Below are 26,011 nucleotides of genomic sequence, written 5' to 3' on the forward strand. Positions count from 1 at the left end.
TGCACGCATAATGCTAACATGAAATTCTGTCAGTGCTAGTCAAACGGATGATTTCCCACACTGTTACCATATTATTTCTATTTAATAGGACTTATTTATTAACTGTACTTTCTAAAAAAAATTTTGAGAAATTTAAGTAGTTAATTGCGACATTTGTGTTTAAATAGGGTGATGTAGTTAGTGACTTAAATTAGGCTGACTGGGAAAAGATAATCCAATGAATTCTACTAAATAGCTAACAAAGCCGCTTCTTCAAAAACAAGGCAAGCACAATCATACTTCATACTTCATGCTACATACCTCATACTAATATTATAAATGCGAAAGTTTAGATGGATGGATGTTTGTTAAAGTTTGTAGCCTAAACGACTGAACGGATTTCGATGAAATTTGGTATAGATGTAGAGGGTAGTCTGTAAGAATACATAGGCTACTCACTATCGTTTTTTTAATTCCACGCGGACGGAGTCGCGGGCGAAAGCTAGCATGGAATAAATTTTGCAGTATCCTCAATTTCTATAATTTCAAGATTTTAGGGATTAAGAAACTCAAATCATAAATATAATTGTATAACAATCTACGTTTCAATATTCATATTACAATTTATATTTAAAGTGTAAATCACAATGTATTACGAGACAGGGTAATAGACATTGGTCATGGTGTACATGCTGTGATCAGTATGCAAACTGCCCGCTCCAGAGAAATGATGCACATTACTGAATTATTTATACTTTTACTGCTACATTATATTCATAATACAGGAATCAACTGTGATCACGGAGTATTTTGTATATATCGTTTGATATTATACATATCCACCTACGAATACAAACAAGATTGCTCTCTAGGAATAAATATCAAACAGAGTTTTTTCTATCTCAATTGTAAATTTTAATAGGAATTCATTACACATATGAAATACTGCAGTATTAAAAAGAAAATATGATTCATTATTTACCGTACTGATATCGTCACCGATTTGACTTATAAATCGATACCCTTGACTTTTCGAGGAAATCAAATAAACCGTATTTGTTTTCCACTCGAGTTTAAATGATTAAATATTATCCAGTAGAGCTATCTTTTTATAACCTCTAGCTAACATTCAATTCACATATAATCTATACATCATTTTCGTAAAAAATATATATGTATTTTATGAGACAATATGTAATTATAGTTATTCAGAATTGATGAAAATGTGAAACTGTCGGCGCCACTGTAGCGTCTGCCAGGTTATTTATTAATATGTATTCAGTGCAGAAAACCCGTGAAAGATTTTCGAGATATTACAAGAATGTGAAAGATAAATCGATATGTTTTGGTAATTTTAATATTCTTAATGAATTCGATAAGAAAATAGGTTAGTAATAATGATGGTCTCTGACGCTAGAGTTTAGGCAATCTTAGGTCTTTTAAAAATGTCTGGTATATGATTAAAACGTCTATAGTCAATAAGATGAGGGCAATTTATATCACTGAGTATTTGTGAACGTCCTTTTAATGATTAAGTTGAGGTATAAATGTTTATGCGACAAAAGCTACATTTATAGCTTAATATTTGATGATATCGGCGGTACAGTCGCGAAAATCCGCGGTGTCCCACTTTAGGAAAAATTGCCATGTTTGTTGCCCTTGTCTTTTACAATTAAATAATAAGTTAGCAGTGAGTTACAAAGGAAGAATAATAAAAAGAAACTAGTGTGTCACTAACCAACTTTTTTTCGTACAGTCACAGTTATAAGCGTTTGTAGCTTTTAAGGTAGAACATCGCCAGTTTCCCCGATTGTACATTCGATATTTTCCGCGGTATGGCTCCAACGCCTACGCTAAACAGTAACGAATGACTCAATAACATTAGGAGCCAATTAACTCGAACGTTACAGTTTTGGCACCGGCGTCCCGCATAGTTGGCTAGCAAGCGCCAGCGTAACACTCCAGTATGTAATAATTTTATTGTAGTTTATAATCTTGTGTGATTATTTAATGCTGTATGATTTGATTTTACTTTTATCTGTCGGTTTACATTTATAGTATCTTTGTGTCAACCAACTGTGTACTTTGTAAGTTTACACTTCCGATTCAAATATAGTAGTAGTTTTTGACATTTAGTTGTACGTATACCTTTTAAATCTTTACTAATATTATAAAGAGGAAAGATTTGTATTTATGTATGTATTTGAAATAACTAAAAAACTACGAAGCCGAAATTAAAAATTCTTTCACTATTAAAAGCTATATCAATGAGTAACATAGACTATGTTCTTTTATTATTTTTTTAATTTCACGCGTGTGAAGTTGTGAGCAACAACTAGTAATAGATATTTTTGATTATATCCTGAGCATATCGTATAGATAGAGTTGATGTCATATGAGGAACTTAATACATCGAAATGTTACATTGTAGCGTACGATCTGCATATCATTATCCGTCACTCGGTGATTGATGGATGTTTTAGTGTTTGTTATGAATAGATTGTGATACCCTTGAATGAAGATCGAATATAATCTTAATTTGTATTAGCGTAGAACTCATTTTTTCTCAACCATCTTGCAAGATTTTTTGTAATTCGTAATTATTAAAGTGCACCCATAGTTAAAGGAAGAGAAATAATGTTAATTGACACAGTGTTAATAACAAATTAAATTGCACATTTTAATACAAAGACACCGCTTAAGTGGTCACTAAGCGAGACTCTGTGTTATAATTTATTTTGTATGAAGAAGGAAGTTATATTCTTAGAAATTCATATTGTAACAAATTACGTGATTATTTCAATAGTAATATTAATAATAATTTAATTCAATTCAGTGATTCAAAAGACGGTTATTTTAGAAACCGCACGCGTAGTGAGGAGGTTCCTGTCTCTGCAGCCCTGACCACTGGTTACTTGAGTCATCGGATTCCGCAGTCGGTGGTGCTCTATTTTTTATATAACATATTTTATTTTATTTTTATATTCTTGTAAAATACATTATATAGAAAATAAGAAATAAAGATATATGGAGATTATAATAATAATAATAACTCATTAAATCATCATCATTCGTCATTAAGACATCAATAATAGCGTGTTATTTTGTTGAAATTTGCTAATCGCTATCTCATTGAGATGTCACACGCTCAACTCTTGTGATTAAATCCCACTTTCCTAGGGTTACCACAATTAAAGTAATTTGTACCGATCGTGGAACGCGATTGTCGCATATCTAAGAGAAAAAAACGCAAGCGTCGTAATTTTAGGATTTCTATCTTAGCACCGTTTTCTTCATGTCTTCAGTAATGAAGATATAGAGTTGCAGATTTATATTACAATAGAAAATGTACGATTTTTAGCAAAGTTTACTATTTCTAAACTATGATAAAATAAGGTTCTATAAATGTAATAGTAATTTGTACCGAATAAGCTTTAAAACCGGATAAACAAACCTCGAAAACAACGTTATATTTCAAGCTTATAATAAACTTTAATACGACCTTTTAATACCTTCACCAAGTGTACACTTGTGCAATTAAGATAAATTATTGAAATCTAAGTATCGTATTACATCGATTCGTGAGTTCACTCAGCTAATGTCATGTAAGGCTGGGTGTACATTTCCTCGGATCCACCTTACTTTTATCTATAAAATCGAGCTCCGTAAATCTAAAGCCGCGAACCATTGTTGTGGTATACAAGTACACTTATATGGCAGCGGTCCAAAATAAATCACGAACAAAACCATATCGGTTCGATCGTAGACTATCTGAGCGGATCGCTTGGGCACCGATACCGCTGATACCGCGGTATTACGCTTTTGTAGATGTGGTTCTTAAACTTTTTAAGAATTGTCAATAAAACCTTAGGTATGAGGAATGTTCTATATTATATTCTACTAGCTTTCGCCCGCGGCTCCGTCCGCGTGGAATTAAAAAAAAAACAAAACTAAGTAGCCTATGTGTTTTTCCAGACCATACTCTACGTCTATGCCAAATTTCATCGATATCCGTTCAGCCGTTTAGACTACAAACTCTAACAAACATCCATCCATCCATCCATCCATCCATCTAAACTTTCGCATTTATAATATTAGTAAGAAGTAAGATTAGTAAGATTTATGAATTGACGAATGTGCTGTTTTAAAGCAAAATATTCTGGCCAAATACTGTAATCACTATTAATAATATGGGTTTGTATAATATATCACTATTACAAAGTATACATCTACGAAACAATCGACAATACATGGTACATTAAAATCTGTTATTGTTTATCTACTTATGCAAGTTAAGTTTACTAGTTCAACGAAAACTTTTACGGAACCCCAATGAGGACTTTACCTAATCTTTGTAACATTACCTATATTCGCGGTAGTTTGTGGGCATGCCTCATAATTCAGAGTTGTATTATTTTAATTTCCGTCGTGCGTCGCCATCTCTCGGCGTCTCGGCGTCCCGGCCGGTCGTGCAAAATCTTTCGAGATAAATTTAGATTCGCAATCTTCACATCTCTGACGACGCGTGGCAAAACGTACGACATTTTTACGCCTCTGTTTATCGACTTCTTTACAAATCAAATAAGAATAATCTCTCGATATCTGATCTGAATTTAAAGGGAATTGTCTAGGAATTAAACATTTATAAGAAAAATATTGTAGAAATAAATTCACCATCACCATCTATTAAAGCTATAGGATGATTTAAAAGCAAAAAAGTGCCTGTCTATGTTTTTTTTTGCACTTATCTTTCGTAGTCTCTCTGTACACCTAATGCAGAGATCTCAATGATTTCAAGTACTAATGTAAACCAGGATCCAATATGTAACAGTATATATAAACCGTTAACCTTCAAAGTAATAATCATTATTATCGCATTAATAATGTGAACATTTTTTATCTCAGGTGGCAACGCGACCTGAATGATCATCACATCAAGAGCTCCACCCACTAAACGTAAGTCGACAAACAATAATAACCCACTTGATAAATCTTCCATAATTGAAATTGCGTTCATTTGTAACACACGAAGATCGAAAATTTAGGTAGAGCAGTTACAATACAGTACTGCTATAGTTTGACAGATCTCTTTCGTTGTTAAAATTACTTTTTTTCGCAATAAACATATTCCCACGAAGACAAAGTGACGTGTCAAAACAGTAAAGTCTGTCGTGGGTTTGAAAAATACTGTTCTGTTCTATTGTTATACTCTGTGCTGCCCTCGTGTGAAATTAACTTAACTTGTATAGATCATTGATACACTACTGACAAACTTGTGATTTACGACTGCGTTCATTTTATTAATTATCCTATTTACGATATGGTATAGATAAGATATCATGCAGGAAATATATGCATTACTCGACCTATATTTTAGATATCTACTCTATGATTTTATCGACTTTAACTGTTGTGGTTGATAATACAGCTTGTTTCAACTGCAGAAACATTTGCACAAGTATCTGTTCCTAACCCACTTTATTGAAGGAAAAAAATGTAAAATTCTCTTGCTAATGTAAAAGTAAGTAGATACAAATTACTCATGTATCTTTGTATTTAATTTTAATGTCGACTACTGTTTTCATAATTACTACTTATGTCTATAGTTACTCGCCTCTTTGCCAACACTATGACCGGCTTCTTTTGTAACGGTGGTTGACATCGACTCTATCATCTGTCCTATTTCCTTACAGTTTGTGGAAAATTGTTCACAAAACGTGCGCATTGCAATTGTATCCTTCCTCATTTTAAAGCACTTAGTAATATACAGCATGTTATATTATGTGCTATGCGGCCAAATAATTAGTACTAAGAGCACCTTACTATTTAATATCATTTCAGTATTGGGCCGATAGCGTCAAGAATGATTTCATCAATGTCATCGTGTAATAAAACCATTATTCAATTAAAGTCGTGTCAAATTCGATTGTCACTTGACCTGAACCTCAGCTATTGAAACATCCTGTACCCCAATATTATTTGATCTAATAAAGCTGAATATCGAGATATTGAATAATAATTGGTGCACACGAGTTTAACGTCACGAATAAGATTATATCTGGCAAACGTGCGGCATCCATCAGGCCGGGGCGCTATCTGCCGTCTATCGGGATAACCATTGTCTTAGTACGATGGAACGATCGGTATCGGCGAAATTTGTGCTCGCCCCCAATACAACGTTTGTCTTGCCGCAAATGAATCGGGTAATGGGCGACGGCGCATAAAAGGACCGTATCCGCTAAACTTTTGCTTAGTCATTAATATGCCGTGGGAATAACATTTAAGCTATGAAAGATATGTCGTCTGTGAGTGTTTTAGTATGCATTGGTATGGTCGAGTATCAAAGAGTTTTGTTTTTTTGTATTTATTAAAATTTCACCTTTGTCATTGAATAGTTCAAAATACAGTTACTAAACCGAAACATATCTACATTCATATGAACATTACAATTATAAGCCCATAGCAATTTCATACGTAAATTAATTCCTTGGTATTAGATTATCCAGTACAATGAACGTAATGGACAGTAAATTGTCTGGCAACGGACAAAGTGCAGGCATTTATAGGCGGTCGGTTGATTGCGGCCACTCTTAATAGCATTAACGTCATTGTCTAGCGCTCGTTAATAAGCCTATAGTGTTCAGAGTGTAATGGGCAAGCCTGCGACCGACGGGGTCACGAATTCATTCCATTTTAGTGTTACCTCGTTGGCAGTAGAGCTAAGTACCGCCTTGTTGCAGTAGCCCAATGTATATACCTTTGAACTTTTATGTTTCTGGAACATTCGAATGATTGTCGGATTTGTACTGTCTTTAGTGCAATTATTTTCCGATAGGTGTAGTGACGTAAAGATCGTAATTTTTATACTTATAACTACCATTTAGAAAGTAGATCCTGACTTTTTATTAAGGAAATACTAGGAACGTTTGACCATGATGCCACTTGATATACCATAAACGGTTAGGGGGCGTCCATAAATTACGTGAGGGGTTTTTATATTTTTTTTTGTTTCAATCAGAAAAAAAAATTGCGTGATATTTGCCGAGAACCCCCTCTCTCCAACGTAAGATTAGATGTGACTTGATCGAGCCCTTAAACACCTCACGTTATTTATGGACGCCCCCTTATGTGGTCGAAATTATCATTTTTTGACCATTGGATATAATTTGATATCTCTCTAATCTTCGAGATAGTGCGGTTCTATATTTATATGTAGTAGTTGTCTAGACTATAATAAACGTTTTCTTAAAAGAGACCAATTCAGAAGTACTTAAAAAAATATGAACTTTAAACTGTCCGAAGTTTAAGTTGAACTATGAAACGGCGTAACTTAGTAAGCAGTAATGGTGGAATAACTTCACGTACTAGCTTTATTGCATATCTGTTGTTAACTCGGTACACATTGTTTTTTTCTAAAAGACGTCTAAGTTAGTTATTAAATAGTTTTATGAAGTAGAAAATCTAGTCGCGGCTTTTACAAAAGACTACTCTCTAAAATATGCTTGTGTTAAAATTAACACAAAGTATCAACATTGACGAGAACAATAAAAGATTATTATTTAACGAATATGTATTTTACGTTATACTAGCTATTGTACGCGACTTCGTCCGCGTGAAATAAAAAAATGATAAAAAGCATTCCACTGGTAACTTAGCTTTTTAATGGTGAAAGAATTTTTAAAATTGCCCTTGTAGTTTTTGAGTTATTTCTAGGTGGAGGAACTATTAATAAACAACATATTTCTGGACCACGGCGTTAAAAAATCATAATAGATAGAACTAATACAAGTGTATCTTAATGCCGTTATATTGTACAAAGACACAGTTTATTGCTCCGCTATAATTTTATGCTGTTTTTACGTCCTAACTGCCACACTGAAATTATTTACACCGACTTGTGTCATTATTTAAAATTGATGTTCTGGGAATCCCGTTCCGGTTCTCTTAGTGGAATTTTGTATTTTTTTTACTATGTTTTGTTACATTATAATGTCAATCGGATGTTAATTTAGATAATAATTTTAAACATGAATAGAACTAAATCCGCAAAGGGAAAACCAAAGAATTAATTTAGTTAAAATTGGTACTAAACGAATCTAAACTAGAATGATGTGATTAAATTTTAGTTTGTGTTGATTCTGAAAGTAAAGAATATTTTTTTGAAAATGCATATCTAAAAAATTACACTAAGGGCCTGTCCCTTCAAATTGTAAATTGTTTAATAATCAAACGTGTAAAATGTGTCATAGAAATATTGGATTTTGTTCCCTTATTACAGTGTACTCATTTTTAAGCTATCTAAGCCTTTATCAGCCAGTAGTCGGGCAGGCCCTTAATATTATGAATGTGAAAGTTTAAATTGATAAACGGATCTCTATAAAATTTGGTATAGATGTATAGGATGTTCTGGAAGAACACATAGACTACTTACTTTTGTTTTATTTCCACGCGGACGGAGTCGCGGGCGAAACCTAGTACAGAGAATAGATGATTATAATGTCAGTCATTAAAATATGTTTTGCTATTTAACTTCCCGTTTTTTCGTTGCTTAATATAAAAAATCTTTGTAACTTCACATTGTTAAAGGGACAGCTGTGACTTGGTGCAAGCGGCGCGCGCGTGCCTTGTCCAATTAACAATGATTATTAAGTCCGGGATCAGTCGTCTTTGATCTTGTTATATTAGTGACGTACGGATTTTTCTAAATGTTTTCTCTCTCTTTCTCTCCCTCTCTCGCTACAACGGATTATGTGCTTAATTAAATCTTTAATTGAAAATCATTTTTAACTTCAAACATAAAGATATCTTCGAGTGATATTTAGGTAAGTGTAATTAAATGTGTATAGTTACTAACGTTGATCATAAGTGTGTATTTAGGTTAAATATTAAAGCTCATTCGATTCACACATCGATGATAACTCGGCTCATTAAAACGTTTCGAGGAAACGGGCTGATATGTATGTTTATTATCGAGACATTCGCAAGCGAGTTCGCTCGTTTGTTATTACACGCGATAAAAGGAGTCGATGGTATATTTCTTAATTGCTTATTGCGAGATACGGACACTATCGGCGCGCTATTTCCAACATAATAAGCATTATCATAACAATAACAAGCTGGTTGAGCGGAGCATTCGTTGTGCTCATGTCGCTGCGATAACCTCTATTCTACTGTAGTTGAAACTCGCGCGGGGACAGTGCAACTGTTTCTATCTTTTTTACTCTTAATTTTAAAAAATATTGACCAGTGTTTTATTTGTAAAAAGGTTTTCTTTTGTTATGCCAGTACGTTGGTGTTTGTGATTTTTGTAGTGTTGATAATTTAGTGAGTTTTTTAACGGGATTGTGATAACAGGTAATTCGACTGTTAACTAATTTATATTAATATTATAAAGAGGAAAGGATTGTATTTGAGTATGTATTGAAATACAGTAGAATCTTGATAAGTTAAAGTCGAAGGGAAACACAAAATTAAATTATTTTAACTTTCGTGAGACAATTTATAATTAATTATATAACGGGTTACTCACGTCATACTTTTTTCCGGTGACGGCACCGACCAGTTTCAGACCCTGCGGGGGGTCCTTCTTCAGGGCGAGGGTTAAAGATGTTGTATCGCGGTCGCGTCGCGCCTCGCACAAAATATAACAATAATAAAACACAAAACATTTTAAGTTATCAAGAGTCTCTGTCATAGAGCTTTTGGGCTCTGATAGGAAGGGAACATATTATTTTTTTAAAGTTATAGAGGTTTTTTAAGTTACAGAGGTTTGAGTTATCGAGGTTCTACTGTAACTCAAAAACTAATAGGCCGATATTAAAAATTCTGTCACCGTTAGATAGGTAATTTATCTGTGAGTAGCACAGGTCTTATTTTATGTTGTTTAATAATATCACGCGGATGAAGTCGCGAGCAACGGCTAGTTTGTAATAATTTGAACAAAATGAGTCGGTATTTATAAAAGTTCTATAGTAAAAAAAAATTACAATTACCCTTTTGAATGCAAGTTAATGTACGAGTATAAGCTTTTTGAACATTTTTACCCAATGTTCGATCTTCCGTCTCACACATTTACACGTCTAAAACTATATTCGATTGGTTAGTATAGTGAAATAGAGATATTTTCTATGAGAAAGTTAAGCGTGGAATCATACACTTGAACGTTATAACGATTGCTTTTCGATTGTGATTGATGGGTACCGATTATTATTCGTTAAACATAATTAGACTATTGTTACGGAACTGAACATTTGTATAAGTTAAACGAATGATTCTTTTATCGATTTTTTGACGACTGGATTCGATTGTATTGATGCGTCTCAATTTCTTAGCAGGTGAAGTCATTTATCATCACTCGTTTGTTTAAGGATTTGTAACGATTGTTCCCACGTGCTTATTACAAAACATTTTATGTCGATGAATCGCTTGTGATATGTTTTTCTTTGATGACGGAAAATCGTCTTAAAATGGATTTATGTAAGTTCTGCATAATCTACTATATGTTTCTCACTACTAAGTTCCTATGATATTATAAAAAAAAATAAGTCTATGTTACTCAGAGAAAATGTAGCTTTTGAATGGTGTTAGAATTTTTAAAAGCAGCCCAGTTGTTTTTGAGTTATTTCATAATATACAATTCAATAATACAAATTCCTCTTTATATGGTTTAGGTGCTATCCAAATAATAGTGACAAATGTTAGACAAGTATAGGTACTGTTACGTTGTGCCCAGAAGTTTCTAAAATTAAATCATTTTAGATGTAATTGGATTCCATCCCTCAGAAGCAAGCAATTCTTGTAAGCTCGAGGTTTAAAATAGCTCTCTTATCAATGGTGCGTTACAAATTCTTTTCTTATCACAATTTTAATTCATAACATGAGTTTATAAGTTTTTTTTGTATTATCAGCAAACGTCTTGTTTTGGTTTTAACACTATTAAATTACTTATTACATTACATTGCATGATTATTTAACTTGTAATTTATAATAATAATGTAAGTTATGACGTGAATGTACCAATGTTTCAAGTCATTCAATGTTTTTTTTTTTAATCCAGGATGTTTCTAAAATAATTAAAATTTATCCATACTTTGTATAGTTCGTTGTGGGCATCCTTTTTAAATTTTAAACGAATTCAAAAATATTCCACACCATTTTTGTTGCTTTTCGAATGTTTTTCGCTTCACCGTCACTTGTTTGTGAGTAGCTTTGCCGTATGCAAATGCAACGTGGAATGGAAACGTACCTCACCTGCGCTAACCTCCAGCCGAGCCGAATATATTAAAACACAATTGACTGAGCCCCCGATTGTCTGTCTTTTGTCCGTCCTAGAATTGTTATTTGAACCTCGGTTATACAATGTTCAGTGACAGTAGCTACTTTAAAATATGTTCTTTTTCATACCACAGATGTATTGGAACAGTTGAGATTGTACTTGTTTGACTATGTGACCAAATTGAATTACATTAATCAATTTTGAAGAAACCGTTCTATTTGTTTCGTATTATCGACACAGTCTCAAACACCATTGGTTAACTTACAACGTTCTTACATACTTGAACTACAAATAAGCATGGGTTATGGTAGAAATTGCAAAGGTCTTATACTGGTTACCAAGCAAAGGGCATTTTTTTTCTCTTATGTAATTAGGTACCATATTATTATCTTAATTTTTGTATCAGAATTTGTAGAAGATATAAAAAGATAGGTGATTGATTGTTATTGTTTTCAGAGATAGCATGGTGGTGGTGCTGAATGGCGTGCTGGCTGACGAGTGCCCGACTTCGGTGCGGGCGCTGTTAGCCGCGCACCCTGGCTATAGGGATGCGGCCGCCCAGCTTCTAGCCGCAGCGCCCAGGGTGGTCGGCCCGCAAGGACTGCTATATGTAGCCCAGAGGGAACTTGCTTCGGCTGTGCCACATGACAGTGAGTACACGCATGTCATATGTATTTAGCTATCTATTGTAGTTTGGAGAGTAAAATAGATCTAGTCATAAATTATGCGTGCAAAAATTGCAGTAAAAAAGTAACATGAAACTTTGCAAACTTATCTCTTCCTTATTGCACTAATTAAATGCTTTTTTTTTTCAGAAAACGTCAGTATCATAGGCTCTGACGACGCTACATCATGTATTATAGTAGTCGTGAGACATTCAGGTGAGTATTGCAATACAGATTATATTTTAAGTTTTCACATAAAAGTAATATAATCAATATTGTTGTTGCAAATGGAAAATTAACATTCAAAACGTTTTTATCGAACTTCTCTAAGTCGTTACATACTATTTTTTTTTTATAATACAAGGTGGCAAACGAACAAGCGGCCTGAATCCACCGAAATGGAAAGCGACCGCTGCCCATAAACATCCGCAATAGCAGATGCGTTGCCTACCCTTAATTGACGGAGAAGGAGACGCGCATAAAGAGGACATTTCCCCTTCCTATGCGTCTCCTCCACCGTTAAATCCACTTTTCTTTCCCATACTTTCCTCTTAAGAAAAGGGTGGTAAAGATAAAGGGACTTAAATTAGGCCTCCGGCACCACACTCATCAGACGAAACACGGAATTGCTTCCATTTCACGCCTGTCTTCTGTGTGGTCGTGGTATTACACCGGGCGTGCCGGCCCTGCAGTGCTAACATGTTAAAGCGGGCATTACCACTGTCAGACTACTGACATTAGTAATTCAAAGTGGTGTTTTGTTAGGTTCTGGTGCAGTAGCGCTGGCACATCTGGACGGGTCGGGCACTGGCGAGGCGGCGGCGGCCCTGGTAGCGCGCGCACTGCACCTCGCAGCCGGCTACCCCGAGGGTCGGCTCGAGCTCCAGCTCGTCGGCGGCTTCACCGACCCACATAGATACTCTGATGAACTCTTCGCTAATATCATGTGTAAGTATACCTATATATATCCCACTAAGGGCTTCATCCGCCTAGAATTAAAAAATAATGAAATATATTAACACAGATAAATTACGTTTTTAATGGTGAAAGAATTTTTAAAATCGCTCTAGCAGTTTTTAAGTTATTTCAACAAGAAACATGGCATTTTTTTTGTAATTGGACCACCGCGGATTATTGCGACTATACATTCTCATCGAAGGGTTTGATGCTATATGAGGTGATAATCGTATACGATGATTTTGTAGTAGAAAGCCAAAGAAAAAAAGATGGTTTGGAAGGCAATAAAAGAGAGGGAAAATAAAGCAATAAAGTAATAGTGACAAATCTGCATAGTCATCATATGTCAGATAAAATAATAATTTAAATTTTACACTTTTAAGCACATCTAAGGTGCGCATAATATATCCCAATTCCTTGTGCACATCTGTCACAAACCAGATCACATTTGAAAGTGTTATGAATCAGAGGTCGGCTGTTAAATGGGCATTATCAACGGCGCAACAATTGACGCGTGGGCGTGCACACTGAAATGAACTGACCTAAGCGGCTCGTTAACAATTAAAAATGATGAAACTCACACGAATATCACGACTGTTGCTGATTTTCTTAAATATTTGACCAGTTTTTCATTAATATTCGCGTATAAGAGCCTCGGACGCTCAGGGGTTTGAGCACTTGACTTGTAATCTACAGGTCTTGTGATCGAATCTTGCCATGTACCAATGTCATTTTCGAATTACATATGTGTATAATTTTCCCGAAATTCTTACGGTGCAGGAAAACATCAAAATGTCTACGCATATCGGGAAATAAATTCAAAGTTATGTGTGAAGCCAACCAGCGCTTGGCTAGCGTGGTTTGCTGGCCTAATCACCCCTAACGTGGGTTAGGCTTCGAGCTCCTTCGTAGGGACATATAGTGAGCTGGTGATGATGATACTATAATATTTTCCAGTATCATTCCACCGTTTGTCCGAGGAGATTGATCTGACGATGGCTTGTTGCTGCGAGTTGAACACCGCGCTGGGCGGAGGCGCGGGCTCGCCTCTGGTGACAGGCGTGGGAGTTGACGTCCGCGCGGGAGACCTCTTCCCCGCGACCTTCCCCGACAAGGGTCCTGAGCTGCCGCTGCGAGCCGCCAGGACTATCACTGGAGGACCTAACTCTGCACAGGTAAGCTTATCTTTGTTCACCCATATTTATTAGCTGGCTAACAAGACTATATCAGAACAGACTGTATCCTAGATTGACAAATAAAGCGTTAGGTCTTATTTGATTCATATTTAATATAAATAATATTTATTATCTACAAATATGTCTTCAACTTAAATACAAACATTTCCAACGAGGTATTAGGAGTAGGTAATTAGACCATAGACTATGGCCGTGTGCGGTTTGATTTGATACATCTTTAAATTTTTTCATGAAGCGACTAAAGAATTGTTTAATTTAGATTATTTATGTACATATCATGTATACGATATGTTAAAGCTTGTCACTATAAGCGATCTTGCAGACAAACCAATAGGAAGCTAACACAGTCAGTTTCAAAAACAAGTTTTAGCATTGTTTTTATATAATTGGTGGTGTTAAGGTTTTGGACATCTACGACAACGGAGTGGGCATGTTGCGTATCGGGCCGTTCAACTACGACCCGCTGCGCGGCGCCGACCTGTGGCTGGAGCAGACTGACGACTTCATACTGAAGCACCTCAGCACCACGCCCAACGCGGAGCCCCCGCACTTCGTGCACCACGTCTGTAACACACATTATTAAAACAAATCAAGTTAACTAAATGTCGCCATCTACTAGTAAACGCTCCCTACACTAATATTAGAAAGAGGAAAGAGTTGTATCTTTGTATGTATTGAAATATCTCAAAAACTACTGGATCGATTTCAAAAATTCTTACACCATTAAAAAGTTACGTTATCAGTAAGTAACATAGGTTATGTTTATTAGTAACTTTAAAATAACAAAAGGAAGCTTACGTGTTCTTCCAGACTATTCCATAAATCTGTGTCAAATTTTCTTCGGGATCCGTTCAATAGTTTAGTCCATGGGCGTCGTTGACTACCTCAGTGTTCTCGCTCGTTTGCCCCCTCTTGTTATTAAAAAAAAACAAGTTTCACCGTTTGTCTCTTTCTAATCTAAAAAAATAATTTATTGTACTATATTTCCATATATTGTATACCATACACTACAAGAATAAAACGTCTTTATTTATTTTAAATGTTTTTATAAATAATTCCAGATCCGTGTGACGCTGAAGTTCATCCAGACGCACCCGTTCCCCGCAGTGACGGTGTTCCCCGACAACCGGCCGCACTTCTACCGCCGCGACGACCAGACCGGCCTCTGGGCGCCCATGCGCTACTAGCCACGCCGACACAATGTCACGCTGTCACACGGTCACACTGTCGCACGTCAAACGGTCCCACTGTCGCGTCATACGGTCACACGGTCAAATTTCCACACTGTTACGTTGACCCACTGACGCGTTGTCATAGGTCACAATGTTACTTGGTCACAATGACCCACTTAGCGCTATCACACTATAGCGTTGACTGCCTAACGCAGCGCGTTTCGATAACACTGCGCTTTTCATAGGATCGTTTGACTTGTGACACTGTCACTCTGTCACACTGTCATTCTGTCACACTCCGAACAAAACTGCGCACTTTTCTGGTAAATTTGCAAAGAGCAAATTTACCTTGCGGTCAATTTTGACAGAAAATATAAAACCGATTTAATAATAGAAAATACAAAAATGACAACACAAGTACAGGTTACGAAGTTATAGGACCCGTGGCATAAGTGACATTAAATTATGATAGCTCATTAGCCCTCTATTTATGCCATTTTCTATCCATGTAGGTTTTTAAACATTTTCTAACATAACCTATAGCCGTGCTTTTTTATTGTTCTAAACTACCTTATTGGATTGGAGAGAAATATATTGTGACAGTTTTTTTATTAATAAGAGGGCACTAACGAGCTGTCATAATTTAGTTTGACTAGACACAGAATTGACAAGACTCTAAAAAATGACTAGACTAAGTTGATTTTTGGTAACAAACCAGATAAAAATGTAACACTATAACAAATCGATTTTGGTTGATATGACAGAATTTTCTAAAGTTTCAATAATTGCATTTCTAATTGTAAAAAACATTTAAAAACATAAACATTTAAATAGTATGCGAAAAAACATTTAGCTAATGTAAAATTAAGATTACGGCTTTTTTTAACCGTTACCGTTGTTAATTTTTTTGTGTTGCCATTAGCAGCTTAAATGACAATTTATGACATATCTTAGTTAGTGATTAAATTCTAATTACAGGAAAACTTCAATTTTAGTTATATGAAACTGTTATTATGCAAACCTGATTTAAACATTGCTGTGTTGCCAGATATCAGTTTGTAGTCTCTCTAGATATACACTCTGCTTTAAACTGAATTCTGTAACTATTTTATTTAGTTTTTTTAAAGGCCTTAGTAAGACAGTCAATATGAGTCTAACATTTTAAGTTTTTTTTTTATTTCACACGTTTGTTGTATGAATATTTTGTTTTCCATAAATTCGAAAATCATTTATTTTTGTGTTGTAACTAAAAATATAGTTTTTATTTTATTTTTTGCTTTGATTAGATGAATTTTATTAATTACAACAACTTGGATTTGTTGAAATGATTCAAATATTTATTGCAACTATGGTCAAGTTTTATTTACTTTTGTTAGTTACATTAAATGCATTTTTTTTTCGTTTCTATTCATATCCTTTTTGTTAAGACGAGAACAAATATGTTTTTAGGTTGTTTCTTAATGTATTGAAAATAAGTACAATTTTAAGTTTTTGCATTGTATATTTTGGCACTTTTTAACTTCAAGTGTATACTTAGTTCAAATGGACACACATGTGCATTAGACACAATTGTAGGGGTTATATTTTAATTTTGTTTAAATTCAATGTGTTTTTTAAAAAGTTCCAATTGAGGTTATGTTGTAAATATAATAGTGACTTAGATTATAATTAGTTAATGACACGTTAATAGTTATTGTTTTGTGAAATATAATGAATATATTGAAAGTTCGATAGTTACTTGCTGTTTTATTTTATATTTTTACTATTTTCTATCTAAGAATCACATTGGATTATGTCCGGCGATAGTAGAAATGGGGATTAAATCCATATAATATTTCCTAGCAGTGTAAAATAACAAGCAGTGGGGTTCATTGTTGCTTATTTTATAACTAAATTAGTGAAAAAAATATAAAAAACAGAGTATTTCATTAACCAAAAATGTTTAAGAAGGAAGTCTCAAAACAGGATTTCTTCTTCAATTTTTCACAAAATCAACCTGCCTATTGTAATTTCAAATTAATAGCTTGTTAAAATTGCACCACAAACTCTGCCCACATTTCCACTGCAAGAAATCTTCTACACACATACTCTGTCTTTCTCCTTGAAAAAGACAACGGTTAATTTTATGTTGTTATCTACTATTATCACCAATGATTAATCTAAAAAGAGCCATAATTTAAAAATTAAACATAGCTAGAACCTAAATTATCTCCAAACATATTTATTTAAAAGTAATATACGTTAAAATATAAAAAAAAGGATAACCTTTTTGAGTGTATGGATCTACATGGACCAGAAGGAAGTTGGTATATTTGGGAACTAACAATGTCATCTTGAAAAAATGTCATATTTTGTGAATGTCGCCATTCTTATAATTTTGAAATTCCATAAATTCTGTTCTGTATTACGACTGTTGATTTAACATGTAGTTTTATTCAGTGACATTGGGGCTCCGAGTAATATGATGCTAACTTACGATAACTAGGTATTGTAAATTCTCAACAAAAAGTTGACAATTTAGATACATCAATTTAAATTGTAAGCACTTACTACGGGTACTCAATTATACTCACTTCTATTTTTTGCATTGTTTAGTTTTGTTTTAAACCTTGAAAACTTTCGAAAGAAATAAGGAATTTCATGATCCCTAGTAACCCCAAACGCTCGTAGGCGCCCACTTGTCAATGTCAAAAAGATGCTACGAGATCCATGTAGACATAGCTGGCAATACTTTCTTTGACAGTTGTCAATTTGATGTGTTATTTTTATTTGTGACTGTGGTTGTGTTGATAGGGTATTTTTTATTGTAATTCCCTTGTTGATTTTAACAAAGATTCCTCGACAAAGGTTTTCGAAACTTATAGAAGAAACGATGGAGAAGCCAAATGTTACTATTTCGGACCAACCTCCACCATATTCAGCAACTATGCCACCTGGTAAGTTTGCAAAACAAATTATGTTTCACCATCCTTGCATATAATGGTAATGATTCACATCATTATATTTCTTTGATAAGGATTGTTGGAAGAAACTTCGATACTTTATTACGCAAATATTACTTCTTTAAACACAATTTAACCATAATTACTATTTAAATTATATGTTTCGTACTATTATATTTCATTGCAATCTATAAACAGGAAAATATCCGGTTCTACCAAGACTTTTTTATTTATTTAATGACACAGACCCTAGCAAAATGTTTAAAGTATATGGTTTGGCGTATTAAAAAGGTCGTATTAGAACAACGAAAACCTAACAAAATTTATTGGATTATAGGCACTATAATCTGGAACAATGCCTCAGCGTACATCCTATTATTAACGCATTACGGACTTAATTTCACCGTAGTGTAGCTAATCAGTTTACATTATATTCTCAACATTATTATTTAGTCAAATTTCACATTGTAATTAGTGTAATAGCAAAGATTACCTAAATAAATAATAGAGATGATTGTGATAAAAATCTTAGTAATCATACTAATATTATAAATGCAAAAGTCTAGATGGATGGATGTTTGTTAGAGTTTGTAGCCTAAACGGCTGAACAGAATTTGATGAAATTTGGTGTAGATGTAGATGATAGTCTGGAAGAACACATAGGCTTTTAAACTCCACATGGATGGAGTCACATGCTCAAATTAGATTGTTAATAAGTAAGAAATTAATATTTATTTGCAGTAAATTTACTATATACACACATTTTAAATAATTACACTCATAATTTTTAATAATAACACTGTTTTTGTAAACATAACATTAACATTGTCCAGGAAATTAATATTATCTTATCACCAGAGTTGTTACTGTGTTTGCAATGTCTATACTTGGAAACAGGCATTTTTATTAAAGGCAATTATATTGTGATAATGCAAGTTAAATATAGTGTTAAGTAAAAATGTTTTGTACTAAATTCCAGGTCCACTACCTCAACCAGCACCACAGCCAGTTGGGATGCAAGGAGTAGCATATCCACCTCCTCCTCCTGGTTACACCCCATATGCCACTGCACCTCCACCTACAGCCTTTGTACCAAACTATGGAGCCACTAACATTGTGATCACACCACCAATAATCACCGTAGGAGCCTGTCCAGCATGCCGTGTTGGTATTCTAGAAGATGACTTCACATGCCTCGGCATCCTCTGTGCTATTCTCTTCTTCCCGCTTGGAATATTATGCTGCTTAGCAATGAAAAACAGAAGGTGTTCAAACTGCGGAGCACTATTTGGGTAACAAAAACTGGATTTGTATCAAGATAAAGAATTAAGTATGGAAAACTCTCATACATGAATAAGTATAATTTCATATTTTTATATATCAAAACTATCCATATATAAAAATTATAAAAAGAGCTATACATGCAATTGAAACATTTGTATATACTATGGTCTGTGATTTTGCTTGAATATTACATAAAATTAAGGCTTGTAATATCAATTAGGTTTACAAATATACCTATGCTGACATAAGTATGCTATACAGCAATATATAAAATATATAACTATTCAAACATTCCAGAAATTCAATAACATATTAGTTAAAATCTAAACAATGTTTTGTATTGAAAAACAAAGTACTATACAGTACAGATTTTTATTATTAAGAAAAGTTTATTCTAAACTATGTTTTAAATACATTAGGCACCTTTCTTTAACAGATGAAATAAATTATTAGCACAGGAAATGTGGCAAACAGTTGATAGCAAACTTTCTATTGCTAAAACATGATTTTTTTTCTCTTTCTAAGAGACCGATAAGTTTTTCTGGTCAAATATTATGAATGCTAACTAGTATCTACTATGATTGACACAATCATTGTCGTACTGTAGCTTCCTGGGTACATTTTATGTCAATTTCTGTTATTGTGTTGGATTTACACATTTTCAGACAAACATAACCTCAAATGCACCTCTTAACGGCTCACATATCTTTGTTTGACTATATATAAGCTTGTAGAACTATAACTGGCATATAATAGGCGTTTGCTTTAGTGATGAAAATATATTTTTTTTTTGGAAATGTAAACAATTTTCAAAATGAAGCCATTTTTAAACTTAATGCATGCTTCATATTTTAACATATCATAAACAAATTGTTTTATTAGAAATCATAGTTATTTTATGATTTAAAATAATAATGCCTAGGTTTTAGGAAAATTATGGAATCTGTTCTGTAGACACAATAGTGTGTTGCCATAATCACATTGTTGCTGTGACTGAGTGAAGTATACCAAATTCATTAAAAGTTGCCATGTAATTACATTGAAAAGTAATAATTATTACTGATGACATTAATATAGGTTATATTGAAAGTAGTTTTAAATCATATTGTTTCCACGGGTGAAACATTCACAAAGACATAATTTTATTTCACACATTGTCGGGTAAAAACAGAAAAATAATGTTTTTCAATAGATGTTTAGGTCAGTGCAAACCTATGATTGTGTTTTTAAATTGTTACTAAAATAAGTAACAGTCGTTTTGTCCTTCAAGAAAATTGTATTTAGGCAGTAATTTTTTTTCTCCAAGTTCTTGATTTTTTAATTCGAATGTTACAATTATATGTACAAGGCTGCTTTTATAAGTGTATTAGTACACATATAAGGTACAAATGTATCCACGTTTTTATTTACATAAGGGCGGGAAAACACATGCCAGTAATTTGCACACATTTTGAAGACTGGTGTTAAGGAAGTTGGCATGCCTCATCGCTTACGATTTCTAGAACATTTTACTGGCGTGTGTATTAGCATTGCAGTGCTAGTATGCCAGCTACTATAATTTACTGGCACGTGTATTCCCCCCCCCTGTGTGTAGTTTCAACATAATCGATGTTATATAGTGTAATTGTTGATTGTAAACGGCCAAGGCATGCCTTTCTTAACTATGTAAGAATATTGTTGATTATAATTTAGTTGTAATTATCGCGATATATAAAAGTTATTATTGTATTTGTATTATATTTTTAAAGTAAAGTTTGGGAAACAACGTATTGTTTTATTTATATTCACCTTTATAAATGCTAAATAAAATAATTTATTTCAAACAATGATCTGTATAAATAGATAGGCAATTGTTTGAAAATAATGTCTATCACTATTATTATTTCACAAATTCTACAACCATCTGCCAAAATTGCGAAAATATCATACTTATTGTAAAATAATCAAATTGTTTTCTTTATTTTAAATGTTTTCAATGTTACAGCACATTCTATATTACATCGTAATACTCCAGGTCCTAGCTCACTTAATTTAGCAGTAAAATTATAAACTCGTTTAAGAATTATTTAAATTCTAGCAACGTCGAAGCGATTTCATTTTTTTCCGCTCACAAATTAGGGTACGGATTAAATGGCCTTTTCATTCGAATAACGAATTTTATATGACCACGTTTTAAGAATACTATTTAGATAAGAAACACTTAAAATACTCTATCATAATAAAGCGTGGTGCAATTATTTGAAAATGATGAATTTACTGCTGCATTTGTCATCCTCTAAATCTTTAAACATGCTGAGTCCTATTTAATACTTCGTTCGTGTAAAATTTAAAAAACTGGCCACTAACAGATAAAAAATAACAGATAGATAAAAAAAAAACAAACAGATAGATAAAAGACACCTTTCTAATGGTGAAAGTTTTTTTTACATCGGCCCAGTAGTTTTTGAGTCACTTGAATACAAACCTTTTCCCTTTATAACCGAACTAGCTTTTGCCCGCGACTCCGCGTGGTATTAAAAAACACAAAAGTGAATAGCCTATGTGTTCTTCTAGACTATCCTCTACATCTATACCAAATTTCATCGAAATCCGTTTAGCCGTTTAGGCTATAAACTAACAAACATCCATCCATCCATCTAAACTTTCGCATTTATAATATTAGTATGATTTAATTAATCTAATACTGATCCGTGCAGCTTCATCCATATGGAATTATAAAAACGTTATTGTCTTCATATGCACAAATGAAAACAGGTCCGCCATTGGCTATTACCGATACAATGACAATCTTCCTCTTTTGTTGCTTTGGCTTGGAGGTTTTGTTCCTAGTAGTTACCTTGAATTTTTGTTAACAGTGAAGCTAAATTTTCGATTGTTAAAAGGGTGTAATAATGTCTTATACGATTGAGTCCAATTTGTGCGTATTACTTTGCTTCATGAAATGAAATACAAGTTGAAATTATAAATTTTAAATATCCCTAGTTCATTTCCAAACGATCTCCGTTAGACATTGTTTAATTGCTTGAAATTATTGAGTTCCCAAATGGAATGGTAATGTGGCAATTTGCATCGAGTGACCGCTTTAATTAATTTTATTTGAACTAATTTCGAATTCCCTAGAGACTTCGGCGACCGTCTTCTGAGCTGAGACTTTGCGTAGTTAATTTTGTTGTACAATTTAAGAAAATTTTCATTGGGGTTTAATGGAAATTATATTTAAAAAGTAAGTTTAAAACGGTTTTTCTTAACAAGATATAATAGAGGCAGGAGGATAACTGAATTAAATTATAGTTTTTATATAGTTCAAACATAATACTTAAATGAGAAATGTATTCCCAAACGAACTTCTATTTGATAAAATAAAGATAACCAAATGTTTTAGTACAGGTATTATGACAGTGGAAACTCACTGTAATTACAAAAAAGTTCTAGAGAAACACAATTCATTTAGACATGCAATATTTAAAGAGGCCGTATAATTTTTTAATAAAATATAACAAGTGCATTAAGTGCTTATGGCCGCTATTTACTAAAGCACCAGCATACATTTTGTGCTACATTCCGGATTCCGCAGTTATTAAGTGGAGTAATTAATCCAACCACAGTATAGCTCGGGACCTCATTATGAACCTCAAGAGGGATTTGCTCTCAATATTGGAAAAACTCCATAAGTTTATTTACCACTAGCTATCGCTCGCGACGCCCGTCCGCGTGGAATTAAAAAAAAAAACAATAGCTAGTGGTCCAGACTATCCTCTATATCCATACCATATTTCATCAAAATCCGTTCAGCCGTTTAGGCTACAAACTTTAACAAAAGTCCATCCATCTAAACTTTCGCATTTATAATATTAATTAGAAAGAACCTGAATAATAAAACTAACCTGATAATGGCTAAGATACTTTTATACTCACTTGTGAAAAAAAATCAGCAACCCAAAAGTGGATTAAAATTTTGTAAGGTTTGATGAAAACGTCGGGTAAAACTAAGAGCTCGTAAAAAGAAAATTAGATCAGCAGTGTTTGAAATACATGGGGCCTATCATTTCTCTTCGTCGTACTCAAAGTGTGGTTGAATTTAACTGCAAATGAGAAAAGGATTGAAATATCTAATACAATGATTGCGACGCAAGCGACATCTGCGTCGTTACATGGAAATTACAATTTCCGGTACGCGTTGAAACGTTGTAAGAAAAGTTTCAGTAATCACATTTTATGTGTGAAGACACGTTGAGAGAAATTGTATATTACTAAAATAAGCTGATAGTACAAGAAAACAGGGCAAATTTACTTTTTACAAATGCACCTGATCATTTAAAAAAAATCGGATAATTAATTACTTTAACGTCAGTTAAATCATACTAATATTATAAATGTGAAAGTTTAGATGGATAGGTGGATGGATGGATGTTTGTTAGAGTTTGTAGCCTAAACGGCTAAACGGATCTCGATGAAAATTGGTACAGATGTAGAAGATAGCCTGGAAGAGCACATAGCCTATGTGCTCTTCTTAATTTCGTTTTTTTATACTCCACGCGGACGGAGTCGCGGGCGAAAGCTAGTAATTCATAATTTAAGATGCATAATTTACATAAGATAATCTCGTATTAAGCTACATTACCTTAATTATGCGTATGCACTGAAAAGTAATATATAATGTCAAAAGTTGTAAATAAGACATAAATAAAAAGCTTTACACCATCTAAGCATTGTTATACAAAACCATTTCAACTTGATCGTTACTTTCACGTCCAATTTGTTAAAGCGCTTATCTGCTGAGACACGAGATTCTTTGTATGTAAAATCCCTCTATAAATCCTGATAGATCTTGTTGGCGTCAAGTCAGACTATCGAATTATTTAAGACATTCTTTTTTTGAAAAAAATAACAGATTTTTGAATTTAAGTACTAACTACTCAAAATTAATACTGAGTTATGGTTCAATAGAATCATTAAAACCATCAACTAAAGTAAACTAGATCGGTGGTCTGTTATCTATATCTATACTAACATTACAAAGATTTGTTTGTATTTTTGTACTTTTGTATTTATTGAAATAACTCAAAAACTACTGGGTCGATTTCACCATTTTTACCTAACTTCTTTCACCATTACAAAGATACGTTATCAGTGAGTAACATAGGCTATATGGTTTATTATTTTTTTAATTTCACGAAAGCGAAATCGCGGCAACAACTAGACTTAAATATTGTCACATTTTTGCTTCGATTATGCTCTCATGATTATTAAATGAGATAAATATTGCTCCTAGTAGTATTAATTTTTCAATCAACTATATTATGATAAAACACGTGAAACAAGATATAAATATGTGCAAAGTAATAAGCAGCGATAACTTAAGGTTAGAGCAAACCTGTCAGCGATATGAAAGCTTTATATCATGTTCCAATTTTAAAGCATGATATCGTAAATTTAATATTATCTTCAGACGTCAGAACGTGTAAAGAAATATACAATTTGCAACACAATTCTTGTGAAACTTACACTAGGGACGTCTGATAAATTGATCATTATAATTGTCAAAGAATATTTGTAAATGTACTAGTTGCAAGCTGACATAATGAAGAAGGGAATGACTGAGATGACGTATGATAGAGTTATGTGGAGGACAAAAACTTGCTGCGCCACTACGGGAATACGATAAGGAGGAGATAATGATGATTTTTGGTACATGTATCATGTAGACACATACATTTATGCTTAAATTATTTACTAGCTGTTGTCAGCGTCAGAGTTGAATTAAAAATAAAAATCTAAATTAGTTATTAAAAGTCCTGTCAAAAGTCTATCGGAATTACGAAAATTTTACTTTATTTATTGACGTCAAAATGGCGGTTGTAACTTAATTTCTTTATAATTCCGTTCTAGAGAAGGTACAATTTTTTTTGAGCGAGGTACTAAATAGTACATTTTAGGTACATTTTTTTAGTAAGTGGTATAATTTAATTCGCGATGGTACACCCGCTATTTTGCCTCTCACTTACTTTCGTCCACGACTCGCATCTTCGTGGACTTAAAAATAAAACAAAGTCGACGAGTAATGTCTATGTGTTCTTCCAGATTATCCTCTACACGCATATAAAATCCATTAAAACCTTCGCTTTTATAGTAATAAGATTACATATAGACACTCCATCTTTATTAAACTACATAGATTACAAATAATAAATAAAGCCTTTTTAAATTTGATTTATGAAAGGTAGAGTTATAAACCAGACGTGACGTAACAGTAAAATTTATACGAATAAATTTTATTTATGAAAAATGTTTTCTATATCTAGGAAAACATAAAAGCGACTGAGGTAGACAAATCTACATTTGTTTAGGAAATATATCGTAGTTTACCAGCACGCAATCGGGGCTTTGTTCCGAAATAACGCAAAGATATCTCCCGAATGCTCCAATTCTACTTTTGGTATTCAAAGTATTCCCTTTTCTTTGTTACATTGTTAGATTTTGTTTATTATATTGCTTCCTTATCTGTATTTGTTTTCTATATTCAATCTTTATATAAGAAATT

At 33.4% G+C, this 26,011-nt stretch overlaps 2 protein-coding genes across 11 annotated transcripts in view; both read left to right on the forward strand.

Annotated features, from left to right (window-relative positions):
- LOC106104644 (protein N-terminal asparagine amidohydrolase) overlaps positions 1 to 16,376 on the forward strand; it is a 65,340-nt gene extending 48,964 nt beyond the window's left edge. For 6 of the 10 annotated variants that reach the window (XM_013284751.1, XM_013284753.1, XM_013284748.1 and 3 more), the window contains 7 exons: positions 4,885 to 4,935; positions 11,711 to 11,904; positions 12,070 to 12,135; positions 12,685 to 12,867; positions 13,834 to 14,051; positions 14,473 to 14,634; positions 15,134 to 16,376. In XM_013284751.1, coding sequence (XP_013140205.1) covers positions 11,718 to 11,904; positions 12,070 to 12,135; positions 12,685 to 12,867; positions 13,834 to 14,051; positions 14,473 to 14,634; positions 15,134 to 15,259 — 942 coding nt within the window. In that variant the 5' untranslated portion in view covers positions 4,885 to 4,935; positions 11,711 to 11,717 and the 3' untranslated portion in view covers positions 15,260 to 16,376. Of the gene's footprint in view, positions 1 to 4,884; positions 4,936 to 8,994; positions 9,334 to 11,710; positions 11,905 to 12,069; positions 12,136 to 12,684; positions 12,868 to 13,833; positions 14,052 to 14,472; positions 14,635 to 15,133 lie in introns of those variants that run through there. The other 4 variants (XM_013284758.1, XM_013284755.1, XM_013284756.1 and 1 more) reach the window with 2 other exon arrangements.
- A 1,606-nt stretch (positions 16,377 to 17,982) lies between these two features.
- LOC106104547 (brain protein I3) lies at positions 17,983 to 20,315 on the forward strand. Its single transcript, XM_013284624.1, has 2 exons — positions 17,983 to 18,180; positions 19,166 to 20,315. The coding sequence occupies exons 1-2, from the start codon at positions 18,117 to 18,119 to the stop codon at positions 19,480 to 19,482; spliced, it is 381 nt and encodes a 126-aa protein (XP_013140078.1). The 5' UTR covers positions 17,983 to 18,116; the 3' UTR covers positions 19,483 to 20,315.
- The last annotated feature ends 5,696 nt before the right edge of the window (positions 20,316 to 26,011 follow it).

This window comes from Papilio polytes, unplaced genomic scaffold (assembly GCF_000836215.1).
Source record: "Papilio polytes unplaced genomic scaffold, Ppol_1.0 DF823510.1, whole genome shotgun sequence".
Taxonomy (NCBI): Eukaryota; Metazoa; Arthropoda; class Insecta; order Lepidoptera; family Papilionidae; genus Papilio; species Papilio polytes.